The sequence below is a fragment of the Carcharhinus amblyrhynchos genome, chromosome 22 (assembly GCF_965287045.1).
Source record: "Carcharhinus amblyrhynchos chromosome 22, sCarAmb.v2.hapA, whole genome shotgun sequence".
Classification (NCBI taxonomy): Eukaryota; Metazoa; Chordata; class Chondrichthyes; order Carcharhiniformes; family Carcharhinidae; genus Carcharhinus; species Carcharhinus amblyrhynchos.
Window position 1 is genome coordinate 12,730,046 of NC_137345.1, and position 26,552 is coordinate 12,756,597.

The following is a 26,552-nucleotide window of genomic DNA, read 5'->3' on the forward strand; positions in this document are numbered from 1 at the left end:
CTATTATTCCTGCCAAAGTGGATCAAAGCCTAGCTGTCTCCAGTTTCATGACCTGGTCTGACAATCATTCCAATCAAGCTCTACTCTGCAATCCCACGGGAATGCTAAAGCAACAAAACACTGCATTAGTTCAGATTAAAACAAACATTGTTTGAATTATACTGCTTCAGTAACAATAGAGGACACCAGCTGCAGACAAAATGGCTCCAACAAAATGCCAATGATGGCTCCACACATCATGCAGAGAAACATGTTTAAAATACATTTATTAAAGGCACAGTATTGTCACACTATCAACGACTTTCCCTCTCATTCTTCCCTCTCTCTTTCCCTACCTGTGTATTTTCTGAAAACCAATAGCACCTCCAACCTATTCCAGTTCTATTAAAAGTTCATTGACCTGTAATGTTAACTCCATTTCTCGCTCCACAGATACTGCCTGACCTGTTTGAGTACTTTCCGCATTTTAATTTCCCCAGTACGTTTGCTTCCATTCCTCCCTGCCTGGCATCCACCTTGCCAGTTTGCAGAAGTATTGGCCCTTACCTTGTGAAGTCAGAACGTCCAATAGTTTTACAATTTGTTCTTATGTAAATGCAAAAAGAAAAAAAATTGCAACAAAAAATTTCAATGGCTGTGATTCTTTGGCCTCCCAGCTGTGTGTTTCCCACTGGCAGGAGGTGGCACAATGTTCGTAGCAGTGGGAATCATATTTGATTACAACACAGAAGGAGGCCCATTCAGCCCATCTTATTTCTGCTGCTTCCAGTTATATTGAAATGATAGAAAATGTTCACAATGCTCTCCCACCCTGCAAATCTTCATGCTAGACTATTCAATCCACCAAAGGTACGATTCCTATCAAGAAGGCCATCCTGCTAAACCCTTCCACACAGGACTTCAAAGCAAATTCCACCTGGACAAAGGAATGGGAACCATTGGACACAACAAACAAGTACATGGTCTCAAACCCAACTCAACCTTCTAAGGAAAGATTGGTCCACATTTAACAGGTTCAGGATCAGCCCTGGTCCATGCTTCGCCAACCTCCACAGATTGCAGTAATGCCAGCCCCCTATGTACCCGTGGGAGAGAGGAAACTATGCACCACATCATAAAAGGGTGTCCAATCAACAGCCTCAGCGGAGGCCTATCTGCAGTGGTGTAGTGGTATTGTCACTGGACTAGTAATCCAGAGACCCACGGTGATGCTCTGGGGACCCAGTTTCAAATCCCACCACAGCTGATAGTGAAATTTGAATTTAATAAAATCTGGAATTCAAAGTCTAATGATGGCCATAAACCGTTGTCGATTGTTGTAAAAACCCATCTGGTTCACTCATGTCCTTTAGAGAAGGAAATCTGCTGTCCTTATCTGATGTGGCCTTGCTGAAGTGGAAATTTTTCCTGCTTCTCGACTGTGGTAAAGACTCAACAAAGTTCGTTCCAACAAAATAACTTGTCTTTATTTCTGAAAGACTGCATGCAGTATTGGCGAAAACTTGAGTTCAGAGCGCTGTCGTTACGACTTGCTAATTCCTCCTCAAGTCTGCGCTTACATAAAGAATCAATTCAGTATTTATACATAATCATTATCAGCTTGCGTTACCAGAGCTTAATAAGGAATTTGATCAAATAGAGGCATCATAAGTAATGCTATAAATAATGGTACAGCCTGCTGACCTCCTAGAACCCTTTGTCTCATCATTCATACCTTTATCTTGTCCTTTGATAGAACAGAAGAAGGTCAGTGACCCTTTCATCCCTGACCTTATCTTGTCTTACTCATACAGCCCTAGGCTACGAGGAGTTAGCCTTATCAGGTCTTGACCTTTTCCGGTCTTATTCATGTCTTAGGTTATGCGGGGTCAGTTTTCCTTATTAAGGCTTACAGGGGGCTGGCATTTTGGAATAGCTTGATCAGCTTTCCTTATTTTGTACCAAATACTTGACCAATTTTCCCATTATGCCACTACTTCACTTGTACAACTTCACAACCTACATGTGACTCCAGACCCACAGAGATGTGGTTGACTCTTTACTGTCCTCAGAGATGGCCAACAAATGTTGGCCAGCCAGCGATGACCACATCCAATGAACGAATAAAAAACAAAGCAAGACCAGAAGAAATTGCTTGGTTTTGGGACTTTACATTTGCTAAATAAATAATTTGTTGTCGTGAAAAAGCATTATGCAAAAGTTGGGTTATGGGGATGGGGCTTGTGTGGGATTGTGGTGGGTGCAGACTTGATGGGCTGAATGGCCTCCTTCTGCACTGTAGGATTCTATGATTGTATGCAGATCAAGCCCAAGATAGGAAATGGGAAGCCTGTCGTATCAACTTGGATCTGGAATGTCTCACTTGCTGAGACTTTGAACTGGACTTTGATTGGATTGAATCGGATATAAACAAAAAAAAAAGTTGACAAAAAACTCCAGCCTGCTAAACTCTCTGTCAGAAAAGCCATTTTAAAGCCACTATTGCCATCATTATTGTTAAATCATTGTTGTAGCCGTTCTTTGTCTGACCCCACAGTGTGGAACTGAGAAACTTTTGTTTCAGCTTCTCTATTATCTGCGCTGGATTGGCTGAGTGTTCTTTTGTGTTACCACTGAATAGAAATGGAACCTTAACCCTTCATGCCGGTGTTTGTATGCAATTTTTCCCACCCGGATATTTTCAAATTCTTGCAGCTAATTTCCCCCTTCATTGATGGTCCATTTTGTAAATCAAATGCATTTTGTAGTTTCATGAATTTCTCAGTGCAATTATTGATTCGATTGCTGTCTGAATTTACTAATTTGGAAAATACATCTCCTGAGAAAACAGCACGTTTTAAGAACATAAGAACATAAGAAATAGGAGCAGGAGTAGGCCATCTAGCCCTTCGAGCCTGCCCCACCATTCAATAAGATCATGGCTGATCTGTCGTGGCTCAGTTCCACATTCCCGCGCTCTCCCCATAACCCTTAATCCCTTCGCTTATCCAGCAGGAGATCAGCTTAGTTCAATAAGAAGATCAAAGTTATTGTGCATGTTATTAATGTTTTTCTCTTTTAATCCACAGGTGATTCAGTCCGCCTTGTTGTCCAACGAGGGGCATACACGCGGTGGGTCGTGCGAGGTCCGCTCTTGGATGTTTCGAGAGTTTCCTAGTGCTTCACGTCATTAGTGTACGCTTAAACTGGACCAGCTGATGGGCAACACGACAGCTCAGTGACTATCACTGCTAGCTGTGCAGATACATGGATTTGGACCAGTGTCTGTGGGAGTTTGCGCATTCTCCCCGTGCTTGCGTGGGTTTTCTCTGGGTGCTCCGGTTTCCTCCCACACCCAAAGATGTGCTCTTAGGCTGATTGGTGTAATAAATTGACCCTAAATTAGTCTCCCCTCAATCTGGTTTCCAATGTGGAGTGCCATAAGCATAGACAAGGGTCATGGGTGGAAGAGGGGACTCACAATGTTGAAATGGTGGCACGGGCTCGTTGGGCCGAAGGGCCTGTTTCCCGTTTTGTGTTGTTCTTTATTCTTTATTCCCAACCTCCTCTATGTACACTGTTCTAAGCTTCCAGGGTTCTCCTCGATTGCATTTTTAAAATTTGTTCCTGGGACCTGGGTGTATTTTTTAATCATTCCTAATTGCCCTCGAACTGAGTGGCTTGCTAGGCCATTTCAGAGGGCAGTTAAGAGTCACCCACATGCTATGGGTGTAAGATGAGGTAAATCCACCTTTTAGTGGACACTAAGACAATATGTGGAATATGGACAAAGCTGGCTGAAGTACAGACAAACTTAAAATTCTGTGTTTCAAAACACATGGACTTAAAATGGCAGCAGAAAAGACAAGAAGACGTCAATAGACAAAGAGATACACAGCCTTATCAAATCCATCTGGGAGTTGCTTGAGCAGACAAAGGACAATGAATCATGGCAAAACTAACTTAGTAAGAAGTCTGACAACACCAGGTTTAAGTCCAACCAATTCCTGGTGTTAAATCTGGTGTTGTCAGACTTCTTATTGTGTTTACCTCAGTCCAACGCCAGCATCTCCACATCAAAACTAACTTACTGATTATGCAAAAACTGGCCCTGCTAGACCTGGCTAACAATGCCACCTATTACAACACCAACAGACAGCACATATTATAGACTCCAATTTGTCTATGAAATCCAATAGGTTTGGGCCCAGGCTGTGTCTCGCAAAACCATCTCAATGGGAAAGCAATCAACACCTCCTGAATCAGAACCATTTCACACCTCATCAGCTCCAAGCACGCGTCAAAATTCAACTTACTGTTGAGAGAAGCCTGCCAGAAATTCAAAGGCTGCAACTTTTTAAAATTGGATCAAGACAAAGGACAGGGGACTCTTTTAGCCAGAGCACCAGGGGGTTTACTCTTCCACAACGAAGGCCAGGGACTCTGATTCAAGCACAACTAACCAACTTTGACTGAGTTGCAGCCTTGTTCCTTATCAGCTCCAACAGCTGAACAAAGGAACCAACAAGTATTTAGCAGCAAAGATCCAGGATATAAGAAACTGCATTTTCAGACACAACCCCAGACTGAAAGCCTGGGTTGCACAGCAAAGATTTCTATACCTACCTGACCACAGGACCAACTGCGTGTCCCTTGAAGGCAAGACAGCCCTGACCTTTTCTTAAAGACAGCACTGTCTCTTTGACCCCAGGAGTGGTGAGTATAATCTACAGTCTCCAGAAACTCCCAATTAGCTAAGTGTTGAGGAAGAGTGGTTGGGAATTGTGTAACATTGTAAACCTAAAAATATCCATTGTGTCATTCTATTCTTTTCCTTCCATAGCATAGTTATCAGTAATGGTTAATTTCATTCCTTCCTGAATAAAATTTGGCCTTTTGTGTCACCCACTCGTCTCCCTTTTTATTCTGGTGGATGACAAAGCTAGAACATAAGTCCGAAGTCTAGAATCGTAGGGGTTCAGGTCTTTGAAAAGGTTCACTCAAGCCGGTTCACTGGTCAGGCATAAACAGTGGCTCACTTTCTCTCTCTCCTGCAAAGTCATCCCAGTGTGACACTTCCGCCGCTTTCTCCACCTGCAGGAGAGACACACACATCCAAAAGTGGAGGCAGAGACCACCACCCCTGGAATAAAAGATCCACTACATGAGTCTGGAGTCACATGTAGACCAGACCAGGTAAAAATGGTGGGTTCCCTTCCCCAAAGAACATTAGTGAACCAGATGGGTTTTTACGACAATCACCAATGATTTCATGCTCATCGTTGGACTTCTAATTCCAGATTTTAATTGAATTCAAATTTTATTACCTGCTGTGGTGGGATTCGAACCCGGGTCCCCAGAGCATTTCTCTGAATTGGTAGTCCAGTGACAATACCACTGTGCCACTGCCATACCTTTGATCTACTGCCTGGAATCCTAAATTGAACTTTTAACAATAAACTTAATGAGTAGAGGGAGGCTGGAATTTTCCAGCCCTCCTCACTGTTGAGATCATCCAGTCCCACAGACAGTGGGTACCTGCTGTACATTTCCCAGTAGTGGGGGTGCATCAAATGGGGAATCCCATTGATAGTGGTGGAACCAGAAGACCCTGTAGGGCCTTCATGAATAACTGCAGCTGCTATGGGAATAGAACCCATGCTGTTGGCATTGGTTTAGCATCACTAACCAGCTGTCCAGCCAACTGAGCTAAACTGACTCCTTTTAAGGATGCAGCTTCTTGTTGGAGCTCTTGTGCACATTGTCCCTACTTCTGAGTTAGAAGCTCTGAGTTCAAGAAGCAATTTAGCCGTCGATAGCCATGGAAGCTGTGTGCATAAAGTGGCCAAACAGGCTGATTATCAGCCAATAAATCCATCCAATGTAATGGCAGGTGGTAAAAACAGGAGAGTTCAGTCAAACTGCAGTAAACCACTGCAGGACTTTGCCGAGAATAATCATGGACCAATCCAATGGAAGTCCATGGTCACCAAAACCTTCTTGGGGCATGGTACCTGAGGAGAATATCCTTGTTCCGGACTCCCAACCAGAGGATCTAGTATCTATCTACCCTTTCAAATCATTTTGTCATCCAATACCTGAATTGGATCGCCCCTTAATCTCCTATACTCAATGGAAAACAAATCTGGCCTAAGCAGACTATGTTCATAACCCTTTAATTCCTGGTATCATTCTGGTGAACCTGTACTGCACCCACTACAAAGCCAATACATCCTCCCTGAGGTGGATATAGTGCTCCAGATGGCAGCTGGAATTCTCCAATGTTGTACTCAGTGGCACAGTGGTTAGCACTGCTGTCTCAGAGCATCAGGGACCTGGGTTCAATTCCCAGCTTATGTCACTGTCTGTGTGAAATCTGCACGTTCTCACCATGTCTGCATGGGTTTCCTCCCACAGTCCGAAAGATGTGCTAGTTAGGTGCATTGGCCATGTTAAATTCACCCTCAGTGTATCCAAACATGCATCAGAGTGTGGTGACTAGTGGATTTTCACAATAACTTCATTGCAATGTCAATGTAAGTCTACGTGTGACGCGAATAAATAAACCTGAAAAATTTTGTCAGTGAGAATGGAGAACTTGACACTTAGTCAAGTCTCCATTCACTGCAGGGGGACTGGAGAATCCCAGCTGCGGGCAAGGTCAGAGAATTTCAGTTGGGGGGGGGGGTCTGACTAGAGTTCTGAGTGCTGTATAACATCCATACAATATCATTTGAGCCCTGTTGAGATAAAGGCCAACATTCCATGAGCTATTCTAGTGACTTTTTTAACAATGTTTTTGTAATTTCTGTACAAGGAGTTCTAAGTCTCTCTGTTTGCCCACACTTACCACTTTCTCACCAGTTGGAAAGGAGGGTGGATTACAGAAGACCAAGAATTTTAAAACTGAGGCTTTGCCAGATCAGGGCACAAGTAAAAGGAAACCACTTGAGTATAACATGAGGAACAGCCTGCATCAGAGATTCGCTGGAATAGGAAATTTGTTAGTTTACAAGTGCTGGAACTTCCTTGAGCATCCACAAGCAAGAAGCAGACAAACCAGGATTATTTTGTAATGCTTTATTGTATTTCTTGTTTACACCCAAGGAGAAATGGTAATCTTCAGGATGAAATAGTTTCTCAGAAAGAGAATGGAATATTTCAGTGAAAGATTGTGGTGGTAATTAGGAAAGAATGAGACTATTGAGTGAGACCCAAGTAGTGTCAAAACAAATCCTCATTTGCAAAAATAGACATTCCACAGTGTTTCAGGGGAATATACTGCAATCAGTCTCTGAAGGAAGATCATTGACGTCAGGTAGAGAGTTACCTGGAAAAACTCCTGCTTTATTTGCAGGGCTACAGGCATAAGTTAGAAAGATGGGACAGCTGTAGCAAATCCCATTCTGTTGTTGCCTCTGTCATAGATTGAGTAGAACTCCCGCAGGAAGACATCACCCAAGATCCAGAATAGTCCATTTTGGGTTGGGGCACGCAGGTAGGTGGACTGGATTGCAACAACACAATAGCCATTATTCTGTAAGACATGAGATAACCACAATCCATTAGACCAATAAACAGATTAAAGAAGCAAATATTAGATAAAGGTTCATTAATTTCAGCTTTTAGATTAAACTCCTGCGGAAATCCTTTACACTTTTCCTGCCTTATCACAGGACTGGCTAGAGGAAGGTTACTTTTTAAGAGTTGATGATAATAGTTGCACAAATTGCTTAAAGTGATTAATGTTAATGTGCACCTTTTGTAACTGCCACACTATATGCTGTACCCTATCCTTTCCTTCTCTTCAATGTACTCTATGAATGGTATGTTTTGTCTGTATAGTGCAAGAAACAATACTTTTCACTGTATCCCAATACATGTGACAATAATAAATCAAATCAATTTATTTTATCTGGTACTCAGTCATCCCTGGCAGTGAGGTTTTTGACTCCTATTCAAGTAGCTTAAGTTGAGTCCTCAATTCTTCAGTCATTTGAAGATGGGAATTTTATGATTCTGCCACCAGGAGTAGAATTGTCTGTGGCGTGATGACATAGATCCCACTGGGGAAAGAGGGCGCCAAGGAGGAAAGGATGGCGAAAAAAAATCTATCAGGAGATCTATTCTATCAGAAAAATCAATAACTGGAAGATAGCATTATCTTCATTAAATACAGTCGTAAGGGAATGTATAGCACAACATCTCACTGATAGATGATATGGAAATGCGAAATTGAATTAAAGTTAGTTTAAAGAATAATGCCATTCCCCAGATTTCCCCTTCAATAAAAAATAGAAAATGCTGGATAAACTCAGCAGATCTGGCAGCATCCATGGAGAGAGAGACAGAGTTAACCTCCCAAGTCTGTAAAATCCTTCTACATGTTACAGGACAGCAAAATCAGAAACATCTTCCTTATATGGGGGTTGTGACTTTACTGCAACTGTGGCACAAAGAAAATCTTTGCCCAATAGCATATTTCTAATTTTCACTATTCGTGAAGTAATAATGGGGATAAGGTAGCACAATGGTTATGTTATTAGAGTCATGGTCATTCTTAATTCCAGATATATTTTTTATTGAATTCAAATTCCACCATCTGCTGTGGCGGGATTCAAACTTGGGTCCCCAGAACATTAGCTCATTAATTGGATTAACATTCTAACAATGTGACTCCAAGCTCACAGCAATGTGGTTGCCCTTGGTAATGGCCTTGCAAGCTACTGAGTTGTATCCAAGGAGGCGGCCTCGCAGCACCTTCTCAAGGGCAATTTGTAGAATCCCTACAGTGCAGAAGGAAACCATTTGTCCTATCGAGCCTATACCGACCACAATCCCACCCAGCCTCTATCCTCATAGCACCACACATTTACACTGCTAGTCCCCCTGACGCTAAAGGGTAATTTACTCTGACCAATCCACCTACCCTTCACATCTTCAGACTGTGGGAGGAAACCGGAGCACCCAGAGGAAACCCATACAGACACAGGGAGAATGGGCAATCTCCACACAGACAGTGACCCAAGCCAGGAATTGAACCCAGGTCTCTGGTGCCGCGATGCAGCAGTGCTAACCACTGTGCCACTGTGCAATTTGGGATGGGCAACAAACTCTGACCTTGCCTGTGACACCCACATCCCCTGAATTCACGACACAGATCGATTTCCCAGATATTGTGAATAAACTGAGTCAGGTCAAACATTTAAAAATAAAAGTTATACACACCTGCTGGATGTAGGCCGAGCCTGGAATAGTGAGATGAACTCCATTGATGATAAAGGTCAATGATGGCAGGCTCGCTACAGTATCACAGTTGACCAGGTACTAGGACATAAAGAAGAAAACATTCAGTGAATCTGCAACACATAGCTTGAATAAACAATGTACAGCAAGGAATCATTATTATTCCAAGATATTATTGCACAGATAACTTATCTCAACTAGCTTTATACTACTTGAACTGCAGTATTATGGTGGGGGTACGGACAGGGTGAGTATGGAGCAGCTGTTCCCCTTTGTTAACAGGTCAGTCACAAACGGACATAGTTTTAGAATAAGGGAGATTCAGGGGATTTAACAAAAACGTTTTCACTCAGAGGGTTGTGAGAATCTGCAATGCACTGCCTGGGAAGGTAGTGGAGGCTGCAAACCTTACAATCTTTAAAAAATATTTGGATGAGCAATTGAGGCATCATAACATTCTAGGGTATGAGACAAGTGCAGGGAAATCTGATTAGCACATCTTTAGCGGTAGTTATTGTCAGTGCAGAGTCGATGGGCTAAAGGGTCTTTTCTGTGCTGTATGGCTCTGTGACGCTGTGACGAAGGTATTTAATACAGGTTTTTACATTGAAGGCCTTTGGTAAAGCGCATTGGTAAATGCAATTTCCATCAGATAGGGAGTACCAGTCAATGCTTTATTAATTTAAAATCTGTACTCAGAGAATCAGGAGAGTGATTAAGGAGAAATTTCTTCCCACAGGGAATTGTTGCAGTGTGGAATGCTCTACCACAGAGGAGAAGGTCTAACTCTATTTTGTTCTACTGCATGGACCATTTCTGAAATGTGCCATTCTCACCGGGTCCTATGAAGACTAAAATGGCTCATTAATACCCACTGCTGTTCATTGTATTTTCCCGAAAGCACAGAAGGCCATGGTGCAGAAGAGGCCCTTCAGCCCATCTAATCTGCATCAATGCATGAAAGGCCTTGACTGACCCACCTAATTCCTCTTGCTAGCACTTGTCCCATAGCCTTGAATGTTGTGGCGTGCTGAGTACTCATCCAGATACTCTTTAAATGCCACTTGAAATCACACTGTGCGAGATTAAGATCTCGTTCAGATGAAATTCCTTCATTTTTAAGGATGATTTTAATCCAATTGTTTTAAATGTGTTGATACATTTTTTTCAAATATCAGACAACGCAGAATCAAAAAATCAGTTTCTGTCTTTGGAGCAGCATTGTCAAAGACCCTGGGAAATCCTGCCTCTACACAGCGCCAGTGTCCTCTCATTCACAGTCTCTAAAGTGTAGTATCTACATGGTATTGCTAGGACAGTTTCAGTTCCCACACCAGCTGATCTTGCGATACATCTCAAGCAAAGTGAAGATTTCGTACAAACTGGCCGAGACTTGAATCGACCAGTGGATTCAGTGGAGACCAACAGAAATTAATTTTACACAGGACTTTTACAATAATTCAATGCAGGAGATGGCTTTCTGCCACATCAAACCCACGTCCCAGATCAGTAAGGGTGGTCTTATCAACATACACTCCACTGGAATAGCCAGGGTGTGTAACTGAAGGTCTAGTGCTAATACTATCCCAGAATCTGTCTCCAGTAGCACGTGTTACAAAAACTTACTCCGCCGTACTCATCCTCATAGGCTCCAATGTATTGCAACAGTTGTCCTAAATGCTGACTTGGTACAGTCAGGTAGGAAGTCCCAGTGTCAACCATAGCTTGGCATCCTTGAGTACAGAAGGCAGACTCGCCATTGAGGAGCACACTGAAAAACAGAATTCCATTATTTATGTATTAATTTATGTTAAGTTGTAATCTGGAACCATGTAGCAGGAGGGCTTAAACAACTGGTAAGTCAGCTGACTCCACTTCACCGAGGATCTGATCCCACTGAGACACTTTCCCACCCCTCCAGACATTGGGTCCCACTCCATTCATTGGTGACATGCTTCTCCTCCCCCAGCACCCCCTCCGACTCAGGTCACTCACATGAGGGCATCAGAGCCATCCCAATGGGTTTCCCTGCCAAACGGTCAACATGACCCCCGGCATGACCTCCGCCACCACCCGCTCCTGCACTGCTCCTGACACACTGGCAGTGTCCAGCTGGCACCACTGGGGAGCCTGGGGGCCACAGCAGGGGTGCATGGTGGGAAGCACTTGAGTGTCCAGTGGGCACTGCCCCTGACCACCTGGGTGCTTCAATGGCTTCCAAGTCCCCTGGCATGAGCATTGCACCAGGTCTCGGTAGTGGAGGCCAGTAACAACACTCGCCATTATGGCACCATCCCCAAATGCCAGAAGATGCCATGCCCTGTAATTTCAAATGGGACATGCATATTTAAATCATAGGAGCATAGAAACCCTACAGTGCAGAAGGAGGCAGGATTTCACGGCCTCATCCATGTGTGTGTGTGTGTGTGTTTGTGTGTGTGACTGTATGTATGTGTGTGTGTGTACGTGTGTGTGTGTGTCTGTATGTGTGTGTGTGCATGTGTGTGCGTGCGTACGTGTGCGCACGTGTCTGTGCCACATGGATGGCAGCAATTTACGAAGGCAGCTCACCAATACCTTGCTGGTGGCAGTTAGGGATGGGCAATAAATTCTGCCAGTGACGCTTACATCCTGTGAACAAATGGACTCCAGAGAGACTGGAAAGGATTTAACACTGTGATGAAAAGCTTCAGCGAGCTGGATAGATTAAATGGCCCTGTGCACTCACGCTTCTCTTTTTAAGAAAGTTAAAAAGTATTTGTACAGAGCTTGGGGTTAAAAACGTATGTCAGCAGGAACTGTGAGAGCTTGGGTTTATTGTTCTGTGGAAATTGGAATTGTGCCGTCCTGCCCACCATGGGAATTGCAGCGGGCGGAATAGGGACCAGGCTAAGGTCTGTTGACCTCGGGTCGGATTTTCCAGTCTTGGGGGCAAATGTGGCTGGAAAATCCTACCCTGACTCTTACTTGCTTTAACTCGCTGTATTATTAAAGTTATATAATGTGATTTTAAACAGGCCACCAGTAAGCAGTCACACAATTCTTACTCACCCTTCCATGGCAATAAGCCAGTACATTTCTTGAAGGACAGGGACCCAGACAATTTCACCAGTGTACAATTGATTATTAATCCCTCCAAATGTCACTTCTCCATCGTATTTACTACCTGGCTGCCTGGAAAGAAGAAATATGTTCAGCTTTATGAATGTTTCCATTAGTACTTCAGTCTTGAGACGTTAGTTGCCCTCATCGAGATTCAAGTTAGTGACTGAAACTCCAGTCTCACTGCCTACTCCATTCACTGGCGTAGTCCCATATCTGGCTTGAACTAAATATATTGCCTTAGATTCTTCATCGCAATTGGGGTCAAACAATCTGCGACCAGCAGTTTGTGGTGTACAGCGTCATAATCCTCACCCCCTTTTTTTTTGGAACAATTCCAAATCAGGTGTACCTCTCACATGGTTCCTCTTAACTTCAAATTTGGAACGATGGATCCCAGAAAGAAAGGACACACACACACACACACACACACACACACACACACACACACACACACACACACACACACACACACACACACACACACACACACACACACACAAAAGGTGCACCCAAAAATATTTTCCTTTGATAAACCAGGAAAACAGCCCAATGTGGGAAATGATGACTAAACCACATTCGGGTAGAACATTTTCCAATTCACAAACACATTCAAATCTTCTATCACATGCCCCTAACTAAGGAGAACTTGTTTACTAAGAGTCTTTGACAATGCTGCTCCGAAATCAGAAACTGAGTCCAATTTTAATTATTACTGTAAGAATATTTCAAACAGGATAACCATCAAATAATAAGTAACAGATATTTTAATCCTCTGAGTGAATGAGATCTACCTAAACTTGTTGAGAAACCTGTTTTACCCACCCCACCCCCAAAATCCCATGCATTTACCATGGCTAATCCACCTCATCTACACATCTTTGGAGAGTGTTAGGACACTGGAGCACCCAGAGGAAACCCACGCAGCCATGGGGAGAACGTGCAGACTCCACACAGACTGTGAGCTGAGGCCAGATCTTTGAAGGCAGCAGTGCTAATCACTATATCACCATGCCGTCAGGCTGGGTCCCTTAGTCAGGGATCTGTGTTAGAAGCTTTGTAAGTAGTCTTACAACATCAGGTTAAAGCCCAACAAGTTTATTTGGTAGCACAAGCCACTAGCTTTCAGAGCGCTACCCTTTCATTAGGTAAGTGGGAGTTGTGTTCACAAGCAGGGCATATAAAGACACAAACTCAATTTACAAAATAATGGTCAGAAGGAGAGTCTTTACAGGTAATCAAGTCTTAAAGGTACAGACAATGTGAGTGGAGAGAGGGTTAAGCACAGGTTAAAGAGATGTATATTGTCTCCAGCCAGGACAGTTAGTGAGATTTTGCAAGCCCAGGCAAGTCGTGTGTGTTACAGATAGTGTGACATGAACCCAAGATCCCGGTTGAAGCCGTCCTCATGTGTGCAGAACTTGACTATCAGTCTCTGACTCAGTGACTCAGCTTTGAACATGTTTCTGAACATTGTTTAGCTGCTATTTCCCACATTGTGCTGTCTTTCTGGCTTCAAAGTGGAAATATGTTTACAAGCGTCTTTTTCATGTATGACCTTTCTTATCAATGAATCCCTAACTGTCAGAATGTGCTGCTGAACCTTTGTGAACTTTTTCTGACCTGTCTTTTTTTAAAAGTACCCTGCTGAAGTTTTATAGGAAAATAACTCTTTTAACATTCATTTTGACCCTATTTCTTGACGCTGTTTCCTTCATGACTTTTCACTATCAAAGGTTCAGTGCTATTTTGGGTTACAGTATAGGCTCAAACTGCCCAAACGTGACACTGCTTCACGCAAACATGTCTCCAGCAACTCATGATTATATACCGGTCTTAGTCAAAAGTGTGCTGTACACATGGTTCAGCTGTGCCTTACTAGTAACACTCTCACAATTAGGTCAAAATGTTGAGTTGAAATTCCACTCCAGAAACAAAACATCTCACTTCATACTCCAGTGCTGAGGGAGTGCTATACTGTGGGTATTGTCAGCTTATGGATGAGGTGTTACACCAAGGCCTCATTCGATAGAATCATAAAGTTTTACAGCAGGGAAACAGGCCCTTCGGCCCAACTTGTCCATGCTGCCATTTTTTTAAACCCCTAAGCTAATCCCAATTGACTGCATTTGGCCCATACCCCTCTATATCCATCGTACCCATGTAACTATCTAAATGCTTTTTAAAAGACAAAAATGTACCCGCCTCTACTACTATCTCTGGCAGCTTGTTCCTGACACTCACCACCCACTGTGTGAAAAAATTATCCATCTGAACACTTTTGTATCTCTCCCCTCTCACCTTAAACCTATGCCCTCTAGTTTTAGACTCTCCTTGAATGGACATAGTTTCTTGAAAAAGTGCTTAGTATTTCTACTCGGGACCTCAGCCAATATTTATCCCTCGACCTCCACAATTAAAAAAATCAGATTACCCAGTCATTTATGAGATCTTACTGTGCACAGACTGGCTGTTACCTTTCTAACATTATAACAGTGACTGTCCTTTCTGGGTCATTAGTTGGGGATAAATCTTGCTTCAATCGCCTTTTTGGGTTTCAGATTATGGGATTCCCATGAGAAAGAACCTCTCTCACCTTTGAGCAAAACCTATGAGTTAATTGCAGACAGTCCTTTCATTGATTTCATTATTTCGGTATCGTCCCAAATCCACTTACCCGCCCAGGTATATAGAAAACAGAGGAGATGCCACCAGATTATCACTCATCATGTTATCAAACACTGTCGTGGCTCCTCCGGCTGACAGTGCTGGGTAGGCAAGGCCAAGGATTCCATCATATTTGGAATAATAAAAAGAAGATCCAGGTTCATTCTCACTGAGGCCGAACTCCTGGTTTGGAATGGTAATGCCAGCAACCTTGAGTGGGGGACAAAAAAAGAAAATATTAGACTAAAATTAGAAAGAAGATAAAATCCAACTGACTGATGATGATTGCAAAACCTTCGCCATTGATGGATTTATCCACACTGCACCCAATGCAATAAAAGGTCAATGTAAAAATCGGAAATAAAAAAACAGAAAATGCTCGAAAAACTCAGCAGGTCTGGATGCATCTGTGGACAGAGAAACAGAGTTAATGTTTCAAGTCTTCTTCAGAATGCTCCCCAATACAAAGTGTTTCAAAGTCAGCAGAATGCTTCCATTCCTTTGCATGATTTTGCTCGAATACCACAGACTTGTGCTGTCCAATATGTTTCCTCTCTTATCATGGTATAAATCCCAGCAATCTTAGTGTGCCTGGAATAACTCCACCTCCTGCAGGTAAACCATCCTTGTATTGAAAATATAAGCTGGAATTAGAGAAGGGCGAAAGCCCCACTCCATCCATCACTCAGGATAGCTTGGGCTAAATCAGCACTGGCTTAGTAAATAGCGCTCTCACTTTGGAGCCAGAGAGTTCTAAGTTGAAGGCTCACTCCAGAGGCTTGAGCCCAGATTTTGTGCAGACATTGTATTAGAGCACTGAGGGGTTACTGCACCACTAGCGGTACCATTTCTGTTGGATGAGACATCAATATTGAGGCTCCATCAACCCTCTCAGGTGGATATAAAAGATCCCACATCATTATTTTAAACAACAGCAGGGGTCACCCATACTCCTCAGCTAAAATCATTAAAAGCAGATGACCTGTTAACAATTCCAGTGTTGTTTGTGGATCTGGTTATGCTCAAAATGGCTGCCACATTTCTGCACTAAAGCAGTGAATACATTTTTTTTTAAAATTTAACTGATTGTAAGGCACTTTGGGACATCTTATGGTCACAAAAGGAGACATAAAAATCAAGGGTCATCTTTCTTGAAATGACCAGTAGTCTTTTTGGTTAGTACCATGTAATAAGAACAAAGGGCAAAACAGGACAGGAATAGGCCATTCAGCCCACCAATTCTGCACAAATACACGGTTTCTATCCCTCTGTTCCCCTCCCATTCATGTGTCTATCAAGGTACACCATGAATGTTGTTAGTGCACCTGTTTCCACCACCTCCACTGGCAGTACGTTCCAGGCACCCATTGTCTTTTGTGTGAAAAACATTCGCCCGCTCACTCCTCTAAACTTACCCCCCCTCACCTTAAGCTTGTGCCCTCTTCTGGCCGACCTTTCAATCCTGGGAAACAAAACCTCTGACTAACCACCTTGTCTATGCCACTCATCATTTTGTAGACCTCTATCAGGTCACCCCTCAGCCTCTGTCTCTCCAACGAAAACAATCTGGAGTTTATCTCCTAATACCTAAAGCCCTCCAGGCCAGCCGATACTTACATTCACTGTGTCGTATCCAAAGAATCCAGTCAAACTGCCAGAACCATAGGCTATGCTGAAGGGTTGACTGTTTGTGGTGAATGTTGAGGATTTAGTTGGATTATATCTGTGGTGGTCCCCTGAAAAGAGAAGAATGAATCACAGTTTTTTTCTCACAGAGGCTGTGGCAAGTTAGTTGGTCATCCAATGACAAAGAAGAACTGGGAAAAGAACCAGTTGTTTGGTTATACTCACTGCAGGCTGGGCTGCTACAGTAGATGGATGGGAGCCAAAGGTTAGACGAGCCAGTGTCAAACAGAACCTCAAAACTCTGGGGCGGGGTACCAATTGTCATGGGTCCATAGTAGAAGTTCTGGTGTAAATTTGAAAAAGGGAAATTAGAATTGATGATTGTTACTCTGGATCAGAATCACGCTTTGCCATTAATCAGTAGAACAGAGAAAATATCATAATCTCAAGTTATTTTACACCTGAGTCAGTAAAAAATAGAGAAGCTTAAAAAGGAGAACACTTCACGAAATGGGAGCTTGAAGAAAGCTTGAGTTTTGGCTTCTTAGACTTGAGGTGGGGAGTCTGCAAAGTACAGACTCGTGTTTAATCAAACTCATTTGATGGTAATCAGGGCTTGTTTCTTTCCTGAACCTTTTGTTAATCTTGTGATGAAGTATCATTTGATTTGATCTGATTTGATCTATTATTGTCATAGGTATTAGTGTACAGTGAAAAGTTTGTTTCTTATGCACGAGGCAGACAAAGCACACCGTTCATCGGGAAGAAAAGCAGAGTGTTCGGAATGTAGAGTTACAGTCATGGCTCGGGTGTAGGTCCATTCAAAAATCTGCAGGGAAGAGGCTGTTCTTCGGTTGGTTGGTAATGGCGCATTGTTAGAGAGTTTAAAAGAGTGAGAATACAGTTTTAGAGGCAGAGAACGAGGGTAAAGGATAGAATTAGAGGGTGTGCCGGGCACAGCTCGCAAGAAATCGCCATGCTCCAGTGCCATCTTGTTTAGTCTCTCTTTCGGTTAACAATTTATTTTCCTGAAGCCTTTAAAATGTTGAAATGTGTCTCTGGTTTTCGATTATTCCTGGCCTTTCAGTAACATCATGGCGGCCGTTATGTTACTGTGCTTTTGACTATTTTTTTTTAATGACTGTTCTTGTTATTAAAGGTAGGAGACCCCTGCCCTGGGATGTTCCTGTGCTTTTACTCTGTGGTAAACTGGCAGCTACAGAAGGAAGCAGAGAGGATTTGCAATGAAACACACTGGTGGAATTTTATGGGCGCTCCCGCCCCGAATCTGGCATTCTCCGTTGGCCTCGAGTGGGATTGTACGAATCTTGGACGGATGTGCCAGTAAATCGTTGCCTTCTGTATCTGGACATAATGCCCTGATCAAAAGGTGACCCTGCACCGGGTTTCCAGTCAGAACTTCAGTTATCTGCATTTTGTTAAATTTAAGGTTTTTTTTAAAGTTATTTTTGAGCATCACTAGTAAGGCTGACATTAACACTGCAATGAAGTTATTGCGAAAATCCCCTAGTTACCACACTCTGGCACCTCTTCAGGTACACTGAGGGAAGACTCAGCATGGCCAATGGACCTAACCAAGCACATCTTTCAGACAGTGGGAGGAAACCCAAGCACCCAGAGGAAACCCGTGCAGACACGGGGGCAAGGTGTAAACTCCACATAGACAGTGACCCGTGGCCGGAATTGAACCTCGGTCCCTGGTGCTGTGAGGCAGCAGCGCTAACCACTGTGCCACCATGACACCAGTCCGACTGCTGACTGAACCTGCTGGTACGTGAGCTGGATAGTCAGCCTCTGCTGGATTGTAAACCCAAAGCTTTTTGACTTAGCCACACATGGCAACATCCTCTCCCCACTTTACTTCTTTTTCCTATTTACTTAACTTACATCGATGTAGTTCAAGAGCGGCTCATTTGCAAACTTTGACTGGAATCCAGGGAAAAGATGGCGGTACTTCAAGGCGGGGTCGCTCTTGTGGGTCTGTAAGAATTTTTTCAGCTCCCCACGCTCCCTCAGGATCTCACGGACAGATTTGCCTCGGCGCAATTTCACTCTGAAATGTTAAAAACCCCATCAACGGTGATCAAAAAATTAGGAGTTGGAGCAAGCTTCCCTTACAAATGAGAATCGCGCACTGTACTCTCATTCCGAGATTCAACACAATACCAGACAGTTCAGGTCCCCGTGAGAATCAGGAGTGGGAAAATGAGATCCTTTCTCACGCTATTCTTCTCTTCATTCTGATAGCAGCCTCAATGATTTGCGAGTCACTTGAAGCGTGGCTCACACTGTAACGATGCTACAAGACAGGGCCAGGAGGCAGATCCCAATTCTATCTCAGCCGGAAAGGAAATTGAACGTGTAGTGTTATTCTGAAACCATCTGTCCAACTGAGCCAGCACTTACGCTCTTCAGCTTGCTTTTCCTTTTCTGGATTTTGTACACAGTGACTTGTTCAGAATCAAATCTCACTCCTGCGGACTCAATATAAGCTTGTGCTTCAGTCATTATTTTCAAAAATCATTTAGGAAAAATCCCCAGGCTTTTAGCAGTTGAGTAACCAACTCCAGTCAACTCTTACAATCGTTTCTACCCACTCAATCTCTTGAAAGGATGTTTGCAGAATGCATCACATAATTTCCGTGCATCCCACTCTGCATTCTACTATTTAGCCTTGAAGGTTCCTTTGCACAATGTGACAATGTCTTTGACTCAACAGCAAAGGATCCAGGATGTCCCGCGAATTATTGTTCATCTTCTCTCTCAGTTACCTCTGTCACCTTCAGCTCCCCTTCCTGATCTCATAAATCATAGAATCCTACAGCGAAGAAGGGGGCCATTCAGCCCATTGAGTCTGCACTGACCACAATCCCACCCAGGCCCTAGCCCCATAGTCCCATGCATTTACCCTAGCTAGTCCCCCTGATGCTAAGGAGCAACTTAGCATAGCCAATCCACCATGCCTGTACATTTATGGACTGGAGCAACTGGAAGAAACCCACGCAGACATGAAGAAAATGTGCAAACTCCGCACATACAGCGACCCGAGGCCAGGAACCCAACCCGGGTCCCTGGTGCTGTGAGGCAGCAATGCCAACCACTGTACCACCATGCTGCCCCTAAATAGTGCTGGCCGAACTCTTTTGCTTGAAGTGATGCAATCTGAGTTAGCTGTTAATACTCTGCTGTTGGTCAGAGTACCGCACAGTGCCACATTCCTCAGATGTACCTTTATTGGTGCAACGTGTCAAGGTCCTGTCTGTATGTTTAGGTGGATGTTAATGAACAGTTTTTATTCCCCTTTTATTCTTCCATGGGATATGGACATCATGGCAAGCCTAGCATTTGTTGCCCTTCCTAATTGAATAATTTGAGAAGGCAGATAAGATTCAACCACATTTCTGTGGGGATCTGGAGTCACACGTAGGCCAGACCGGGTAAGGACGGCAGATTTCCTAAAGTCATCAATGAACCAAATGGGTTTTTTTTGGGTAGTCAATGATCATTGCCATGGCCACCATTGCTGATGCTAGCTTTATCTTCCAGATTTATGAATTGAATTTTAATTTCACTAACTGCCACTGTGGGATTTGAACCCATCAACCCAAAACATTAGACTGGGCCAGTCACGTGATGTTACCACTACACCACCCTGTCCTCAGTGACAAGATCAGTATTCTGGACAGATACGGCCAAATGGGACAAAGTGACTTCTTCATCCAAACTGTTGGAGATAATTCCTTACATGCCTTAGGCATTTTGCTGACATCCTCTGGTTCTACATTGTAAGAAAGTAAGATATAGGTTTAGCTGCAGGCCATTCAGCCCCTCAAACTTATCACAGCGTTCAATGTCATCACTGTTTTTTTAATTAACTTCACCTTTCTACACTATCCCAATGTCCCTGGATTCTCTCAGTGTCCAAGAAGATAGCCACCTATCTTCAATATGCTCAAGGTTGGAGCATCCACACCTCTCTGGGGTGGAGACTTACAAGGAGTGTCACACAAGTATGACAACAACCAGCCTTTTTGGCTGCTTTTAACATATGTGACCACAAGTGAAGCTCAGCTAGCATAGAATCGTAGAATCCTACAGTGCAGAAGGAGACCATTCAGCCCATCAAGTCTGCTCTGACCCTAATCCTACCCAGGCCTATCCCTATAACCCCATGCATTTACTCCAGCTGGTCCCTCTAATTCTAAGGGACAATTTAGATTGACCAATCCACCCAACTTGATAGAATTAACTAATCCTTTAAAAGAACATCCCTAGTATGAGACCAACCAGCAGATAATCTGGTGAAAATCTCAAGTGGTGTCAAGTTATTAAATTGCTTCATGACTTACGTGTGCAAGCACTCAGAGACTTGAATACAGACCAACGCAAAGATTAACAACTTCATTTTGCCTCTCGATGTAGAGTCGTAGAACAGGGAAGATGGCTGGGGTCCACACAATCCTGCGAATTGTGCTGCAGCTTGCTGTAAGGCTGGCTGCCTTTATACTCTCGAATAAACGGGTGATTTGTTTTTTAACTTTACTAATGAAGGTCATTATCTTTATCTCGAACTATGAAATGTACAGCTCCATTGTTCTCGTTTTTAATACAATCAAAGCCACCTTAAAATACTTCACCCTCTATTAACCTTGACAAGAATTTTGTGGTCAGAAGACATACATCTGAAGATAAGCAAGCAACCAAGTATTCTGATGAGAATTGGATTGTGGTGGTAAAAGTGTTTCACTGCAATTTGGTGGAGAAAGTGAACTATTCCAGTCAGTTGAAGACAATTCCTGCATTGATGCTGTTCAGAAAGATATCTTGCCTTATTTAACAAAGCAGGATGGAGGTGAGGCAGAAATTTTCAAGGACAAAGGGGTTCAAGTTGGGGGCTTTTGAGGATTAGGGTGATAATGGCAAATTTGGAGTAGGAGGGATCAGAAATTGAGCAGCATGAATATTGAGAATATAGTGGCGTCGCGGTATTGTCACAGGGCTAGGAACCAGAGCCCCAGGGTAATGCTCCCAGGGACTGGGGTTCAATAAAAATATAGAACTAAAAATCTAATGATGACCATAAAATCATTGTCATTGTTGTAGAAACCCATCTGTTTCACTGATGTCCTTTAGGGAAGAAATCTGCTATCTTTACCTGGTCTGGCCTTGTAACTCCAGGCCCACAGCAATATAGTTGACTCTTAACTGCCCTTGGGGATGGGCAATAATGACCCAGCCAAAGATTTCCACATCCCATTAATAAATTTTTTTAAAAACTCCTGGAAGAATACATCCTGGAAATAGATCTGCCCTATCTTGGCCACTTCCTCACTTTGTTAACTTTATGGTATTCACAGTTACACTGTACGGTTGAATAACTGATACTCGGAGACATTAGACAGTGACTGTCATCTATGAAACAATAAGAACCAAACAACTGGCATTTATTACACACCTTTAAAGTAGTAGAATGTCCCATGGCATTTTTGCAGGAGCACTGTCACACAAAGTTAAGACACCAAACAAGAGAAGGGAGATATTAGAATGAGCATTAGCTTGATCAATGGGATAAAAGCATCCTAAAGAAAGAGATCTAGGGAAGAAATTTCAGAGCTCAGGACCTAGGCAGCTGAAGACAGGGATACCGTTGGTGTGAGTGATTAAAATTAGGAATGAACAAGAGTACCGTTGCCTTCAACAAACAAGGATCAGACAACACGGTGGCACAAGGGCAAAACGGTGGCACAGTGGTTAGCACTGCTGCCTCACAGCGCCAGGGATCCACATTCAATTCCTGGCTTGGGTCACTGTGCATAGTCCTCATGTTCTCCCCATGTCTGCGTGGGTTTCCTCCGGGTGCTCCAGTTTCTTCGCACAGCGTGAAAGACGCGCTGGTTAGGTGAATTGGCTAAATTTTCCCTCAGTGTACCAGAAGAGGCGCCGTAGTGTAGTGACTAGGAGATTTTCACAGTCACTCCATTGCAGTGTTAACGTAAATCAACTTGTGATCCCAATACAGAAACTTTAAACTTAAAGAGAACTCAGCCAGTGTAAACTCTAGACCAAAATGGAAGCGATCTCGGGACACTGATCATACATCCAGCCATGTGCTGACACAAAGTGAAAGTGTGAAGTGTGTCACATTCTGGGAGAAAGTACTGTTGCCAATCCTGAGCACAAACATATGGGGTCACAAACCCCAGAATAGGCTACGGTTGTTTTGAAAATCATGTTTCCATGGTTAATTAATTTTTGACGCTCACTGTCCCCGACACATGGCCACTTTAGAAAGTGGGGAGCTTCCAGCACCCATCAGCCAACACCCAGAAAAAAAAGGCTGATCTTGAAGAGAACTTGGGGAAAGAAAAATCCCTGGTGTCATGGTCATCCCTAGGCAAGAAGATACCTTCTTCATGCATCAAATTAATCAGCAAAATTTCTGGGGAGAAAAAAAATCGCATTTAATACATTTCCATTTACAACCCCTTCCATTAATATTATTATATTTGGAATGATATTCTTTGTGCTTAAAAATTTGCAGTTCCTTTGTTGCAGCTTCTATTGGTTTACGAGTACAACCCGACATGGGGAGGTGGTGACTCCGTGGTATTGCCGCTGGGCTAATCACCCAGCAACCTGGCTTTGGAGACCTGGGTTCAAATCCCACAATGTGGAGATGCAGGCGTTGGATTAGGGTAAACCACAGTAAGAAGTCTCACAACACATTTTTTACATGGTGTTTTTTCACCAAATAAACCTGTTGGGCTTTAACCTGGTGTTGTGAGGCTTCTTACTGCGTTCAAATCCCACCACAGCAAGTGGTGCCAATAAAAGATTGAAATTAAAAGTCTCATGATGACCATGAAATCATTGTAGGTTGTCCTAAAAGTGCATTTGATTCCCTACTTCCCTCTTTTGGGAAGGGAATCTTCTTATTTGACCAACATGTGGCTTTAGCTCTGCCACAGTATGATTGTCTCTAAGATGGCACAGTTCACAGGAAATTAGAAATGGACAACAAGTATTTTTAATAGACTGCACAAGACACAAAAATAGCCAATGTAAATTGAAATATCACAGACACCTCATTGAGGTTTCCTCACTGATGCATTGGAATTACTCTGGGGTGGCGCAGTGGTTAGCACTGCTGCCTCACAGTGCCAGGAACACTGTTTCAATTCCCGGCTCGGGTCACTATCTGTGCGGAGTCTGCATGTTCTCCCCATGTCTGCGTGGGTTTCCTCCGGGTGCTCCGGTTTCCCCCCCAAAAGACGTGCTGGTTAGGTGCATTGGCTAAATTCTCCTTCAGAGTACCCAATCAGGGGCTGCAGTGTGGTGACTAGAGGATTTTCACAATAACTTCATTGCAATGCTAAGGTAATCCTACTTGTGGCACTAATGAGTAAAGTTAAACGTCACGGTCATTATGTGATAATCAACTCACACAAAGAAGCTGATAATCAGTAGAAAACAGATAAGTAAAGGTGATAACTTTCAATGAACTCTATTTGCTGTACTTAGGTGTACTTTACAGGGACAGATTAACAGCTTGCATCACAGTTTTTTTGGAGAACTGGAGACCACTCATTAACTGAGTAAAAGTTCCAAATCATAACTGAATCAACAACTGAAAGAGGAAACTGAGGTTCAGTTGGCAAAAGAAATTGATTAAAGTGGCTTAAACTATATCCAATTAAATGTGGAATGTATTTCAAGATGTTCTATTTGAATATTTCTGTAAAAAACACATGCTGTCAAAGTTTTTCAACGTGTGTGTATCAGGACAGATCAGCAAGAATAGCCAATGTAAAAACAACCATGATTTATGCAGCATGAGAAATGGGCATTGAATAGCTGGCAAGAGGGCTCTGATTGGTACAGGCATTGTAAGAAGTCTCACAGAACCAGGTTAAAGTCAAACAGGTTTATTTGGAAGCGCAAGCCACTAGCTTTCGGAGCGCAGCTCCTTCATCAGCTAAGTGGGAGTTCGGTTCACAAACAGGGCATATAAAGACACAAACTCAATTTACAAAATAATGGTTGGAATGCGAGTCTTTACAGGTAATTGATTAAAGAGTCAAGAATCAGGTGATGCTAAAATCATCAATTTTTGTCAGGTATCAATTCCTCCTCCCCAATTTTTCAGGGTTTTAACCCAAAGTTTAGAGTTGGAGAGGATTGGTGTGTGGAAACCTTTAAGAAGTGTTTAGTGAGTGAAGAAGGAGTTAAAGTCCACGGGTAACAAAGTGTTGCCATGGGAATGACGATACGAATGATGAAAAGTGGCCAAATCCATGTTGTGAGGTTAATGATGGCAGAGATTCGCATACTTCAGAAGAGTGAAGGGTAATGATGGTTACCAACTGTGTAACAAGATGATGGTTTGCTGATAATCCTCACCAATCAGACTTGGGTGGTATGATGGCGGGCTGTGGGAGCAGGCACCCATGTTCTTGTGTGACCCAGGTGGATACCTGTCTAGGGCTTGTGGATACAAATGACCGAATAAAATAATCAGATATGAGGTGAAGGCAGTTGAGGATGCAGTATCAGGTTATGATCAGTTCAGGCTTACTGTGCCCATATGTGTGCTGATGGGAGGGGGCGGGTCTCCCCACCTAAGTGGGAAGACTCTGACTACTGGAGTCTTGTTCCTCCATGACTTCTCAGCTGGAGCGCCAGAGTGAATGCCTCAGCAGTCAGAGTGTCTCTTTCATGGCCTCTGGGCTAAAGTTCACAAATTCAAAAGTTCAAAAGACATAGGAGCAGAATTACACCATTCAGCCCATCGAGTCTGCTTCGCCGTTCGATCATGGCTGATATGCTCCTCATCCCCATTTTCCTGCCTTCTCCCCATAACCCCTCAACCCATTACCAATTAAAAATCTGTCTAACTCCTCCTTAAATTTACTCACTGTCCCAGCATTCACTGCACCGGACACTTCCTCAGGCAGACTACTTTCAGTAAGAAGTCTCACAACGCCAGCTTTAAGTCCAACCCACTTATTTGATAGTAAACTCACAAGCTTTCGGGGTTTGTCCCTTCATCAGGTGAATGGAGAGTGGAGAGACAAAACTCTCCAATTACCTGACGAAGGGAGAAACCCCGAAAGCTTGTGAGTTTACTATCAAATAAGTGGGTTGGACTTAAACCTGGTGGTGTCAGACTTCTTACTGTGTTTACCCCAGTCCGATGCCGGCATCTCCACATCGAGCCTACTTTCATCCAGCCCTTGTGTTTCAGGGCTGCTGAAGCCTTTTTCTCCAGGCCAGGGTGAGCAGGGCCAGTTGTGAGCCAGGTTCCGAGGTAGATGCATCAGAATGGACAGTGCTCAGGCTTGGCTAAGGGTCAGGACCTGGATCAGTATCTAGGAATGGCCCATGATCAGGACCTGGGGCAGTGCCCGGGACTGGCTCAGGATCAGCCTGGGCTTACGGATTACAACCGGATCTGCTTCTTCCAATCCCCCTAAGAAGAGTTGGGTCTGGTGGCTGTTGCTCTGGGCTCCAAATACCTTTAATTAGTTCACATGGTAACATGCCGTCTTCCCAGAATCCTGTCAAATTTTACACACTGCGGCCTTGCCTTTTCTAGGACAGAATTGGGACCTGAATATGCGCGGGACAGGAATTTTCCCGTTTGAAAAACCTGCAGCGTTACCCACTGGCCTACTTCTTATTCTACCAGCTTCACTTTCCCATCAAAATAAGCCTTACTCTGCTTCTTTCTTCTCACTATTTTGACAGCTGCTGCCCTCTGTGCAGCCTGAACATTGTTGAGTCGGGTTTTTACAATCTTCTTGTGGCTGTGACCACGGGTTCTGACAAGCCCAGTCCTCGTAGGGGTTCGGTATCTCCCATGGGATGTCCGGTCATTAAAAAATGGGGAATGAATCCAGTTGAGCTGGAGG

The 26,552-nt window shown here is 43.4% G+C and overlaps 1 protein-coding gene across 1 annotated transcript; it reads right to left on the reverse strand.

Moving 5' to 3' along the window:
• Positions 1-7,351: 7,351 nt before the first annotated feature.
• On the reverse strand, positions 7,352-21,046 carry LOC145357157 (gastricsin-like). The gene is made up of 9 exons (XM_080210313.1): positions 20,991-21,046; positions 18,529-18,694; positions 16,846-16,963; positions 16,612-16,730; positions 15,005-15,204; positions 12,277-12,399; positions 10,852-10,996; positions 9,208-9,306; positions 7,352-7,516 (listed from the first exon to the last, which is right to left on the reverse strand). The coding sequence occupies exons 1-9, from the start codon at positions 21,044-21,046 to the stop codon at positions 7,352-7,354; spliced, it is 1,191 nt and encodes a 396-aa protein (XP_080066439.1).
• Between the last annotated feature and the right edge of the window lie 5,506 nt (positions 21,047-26,552).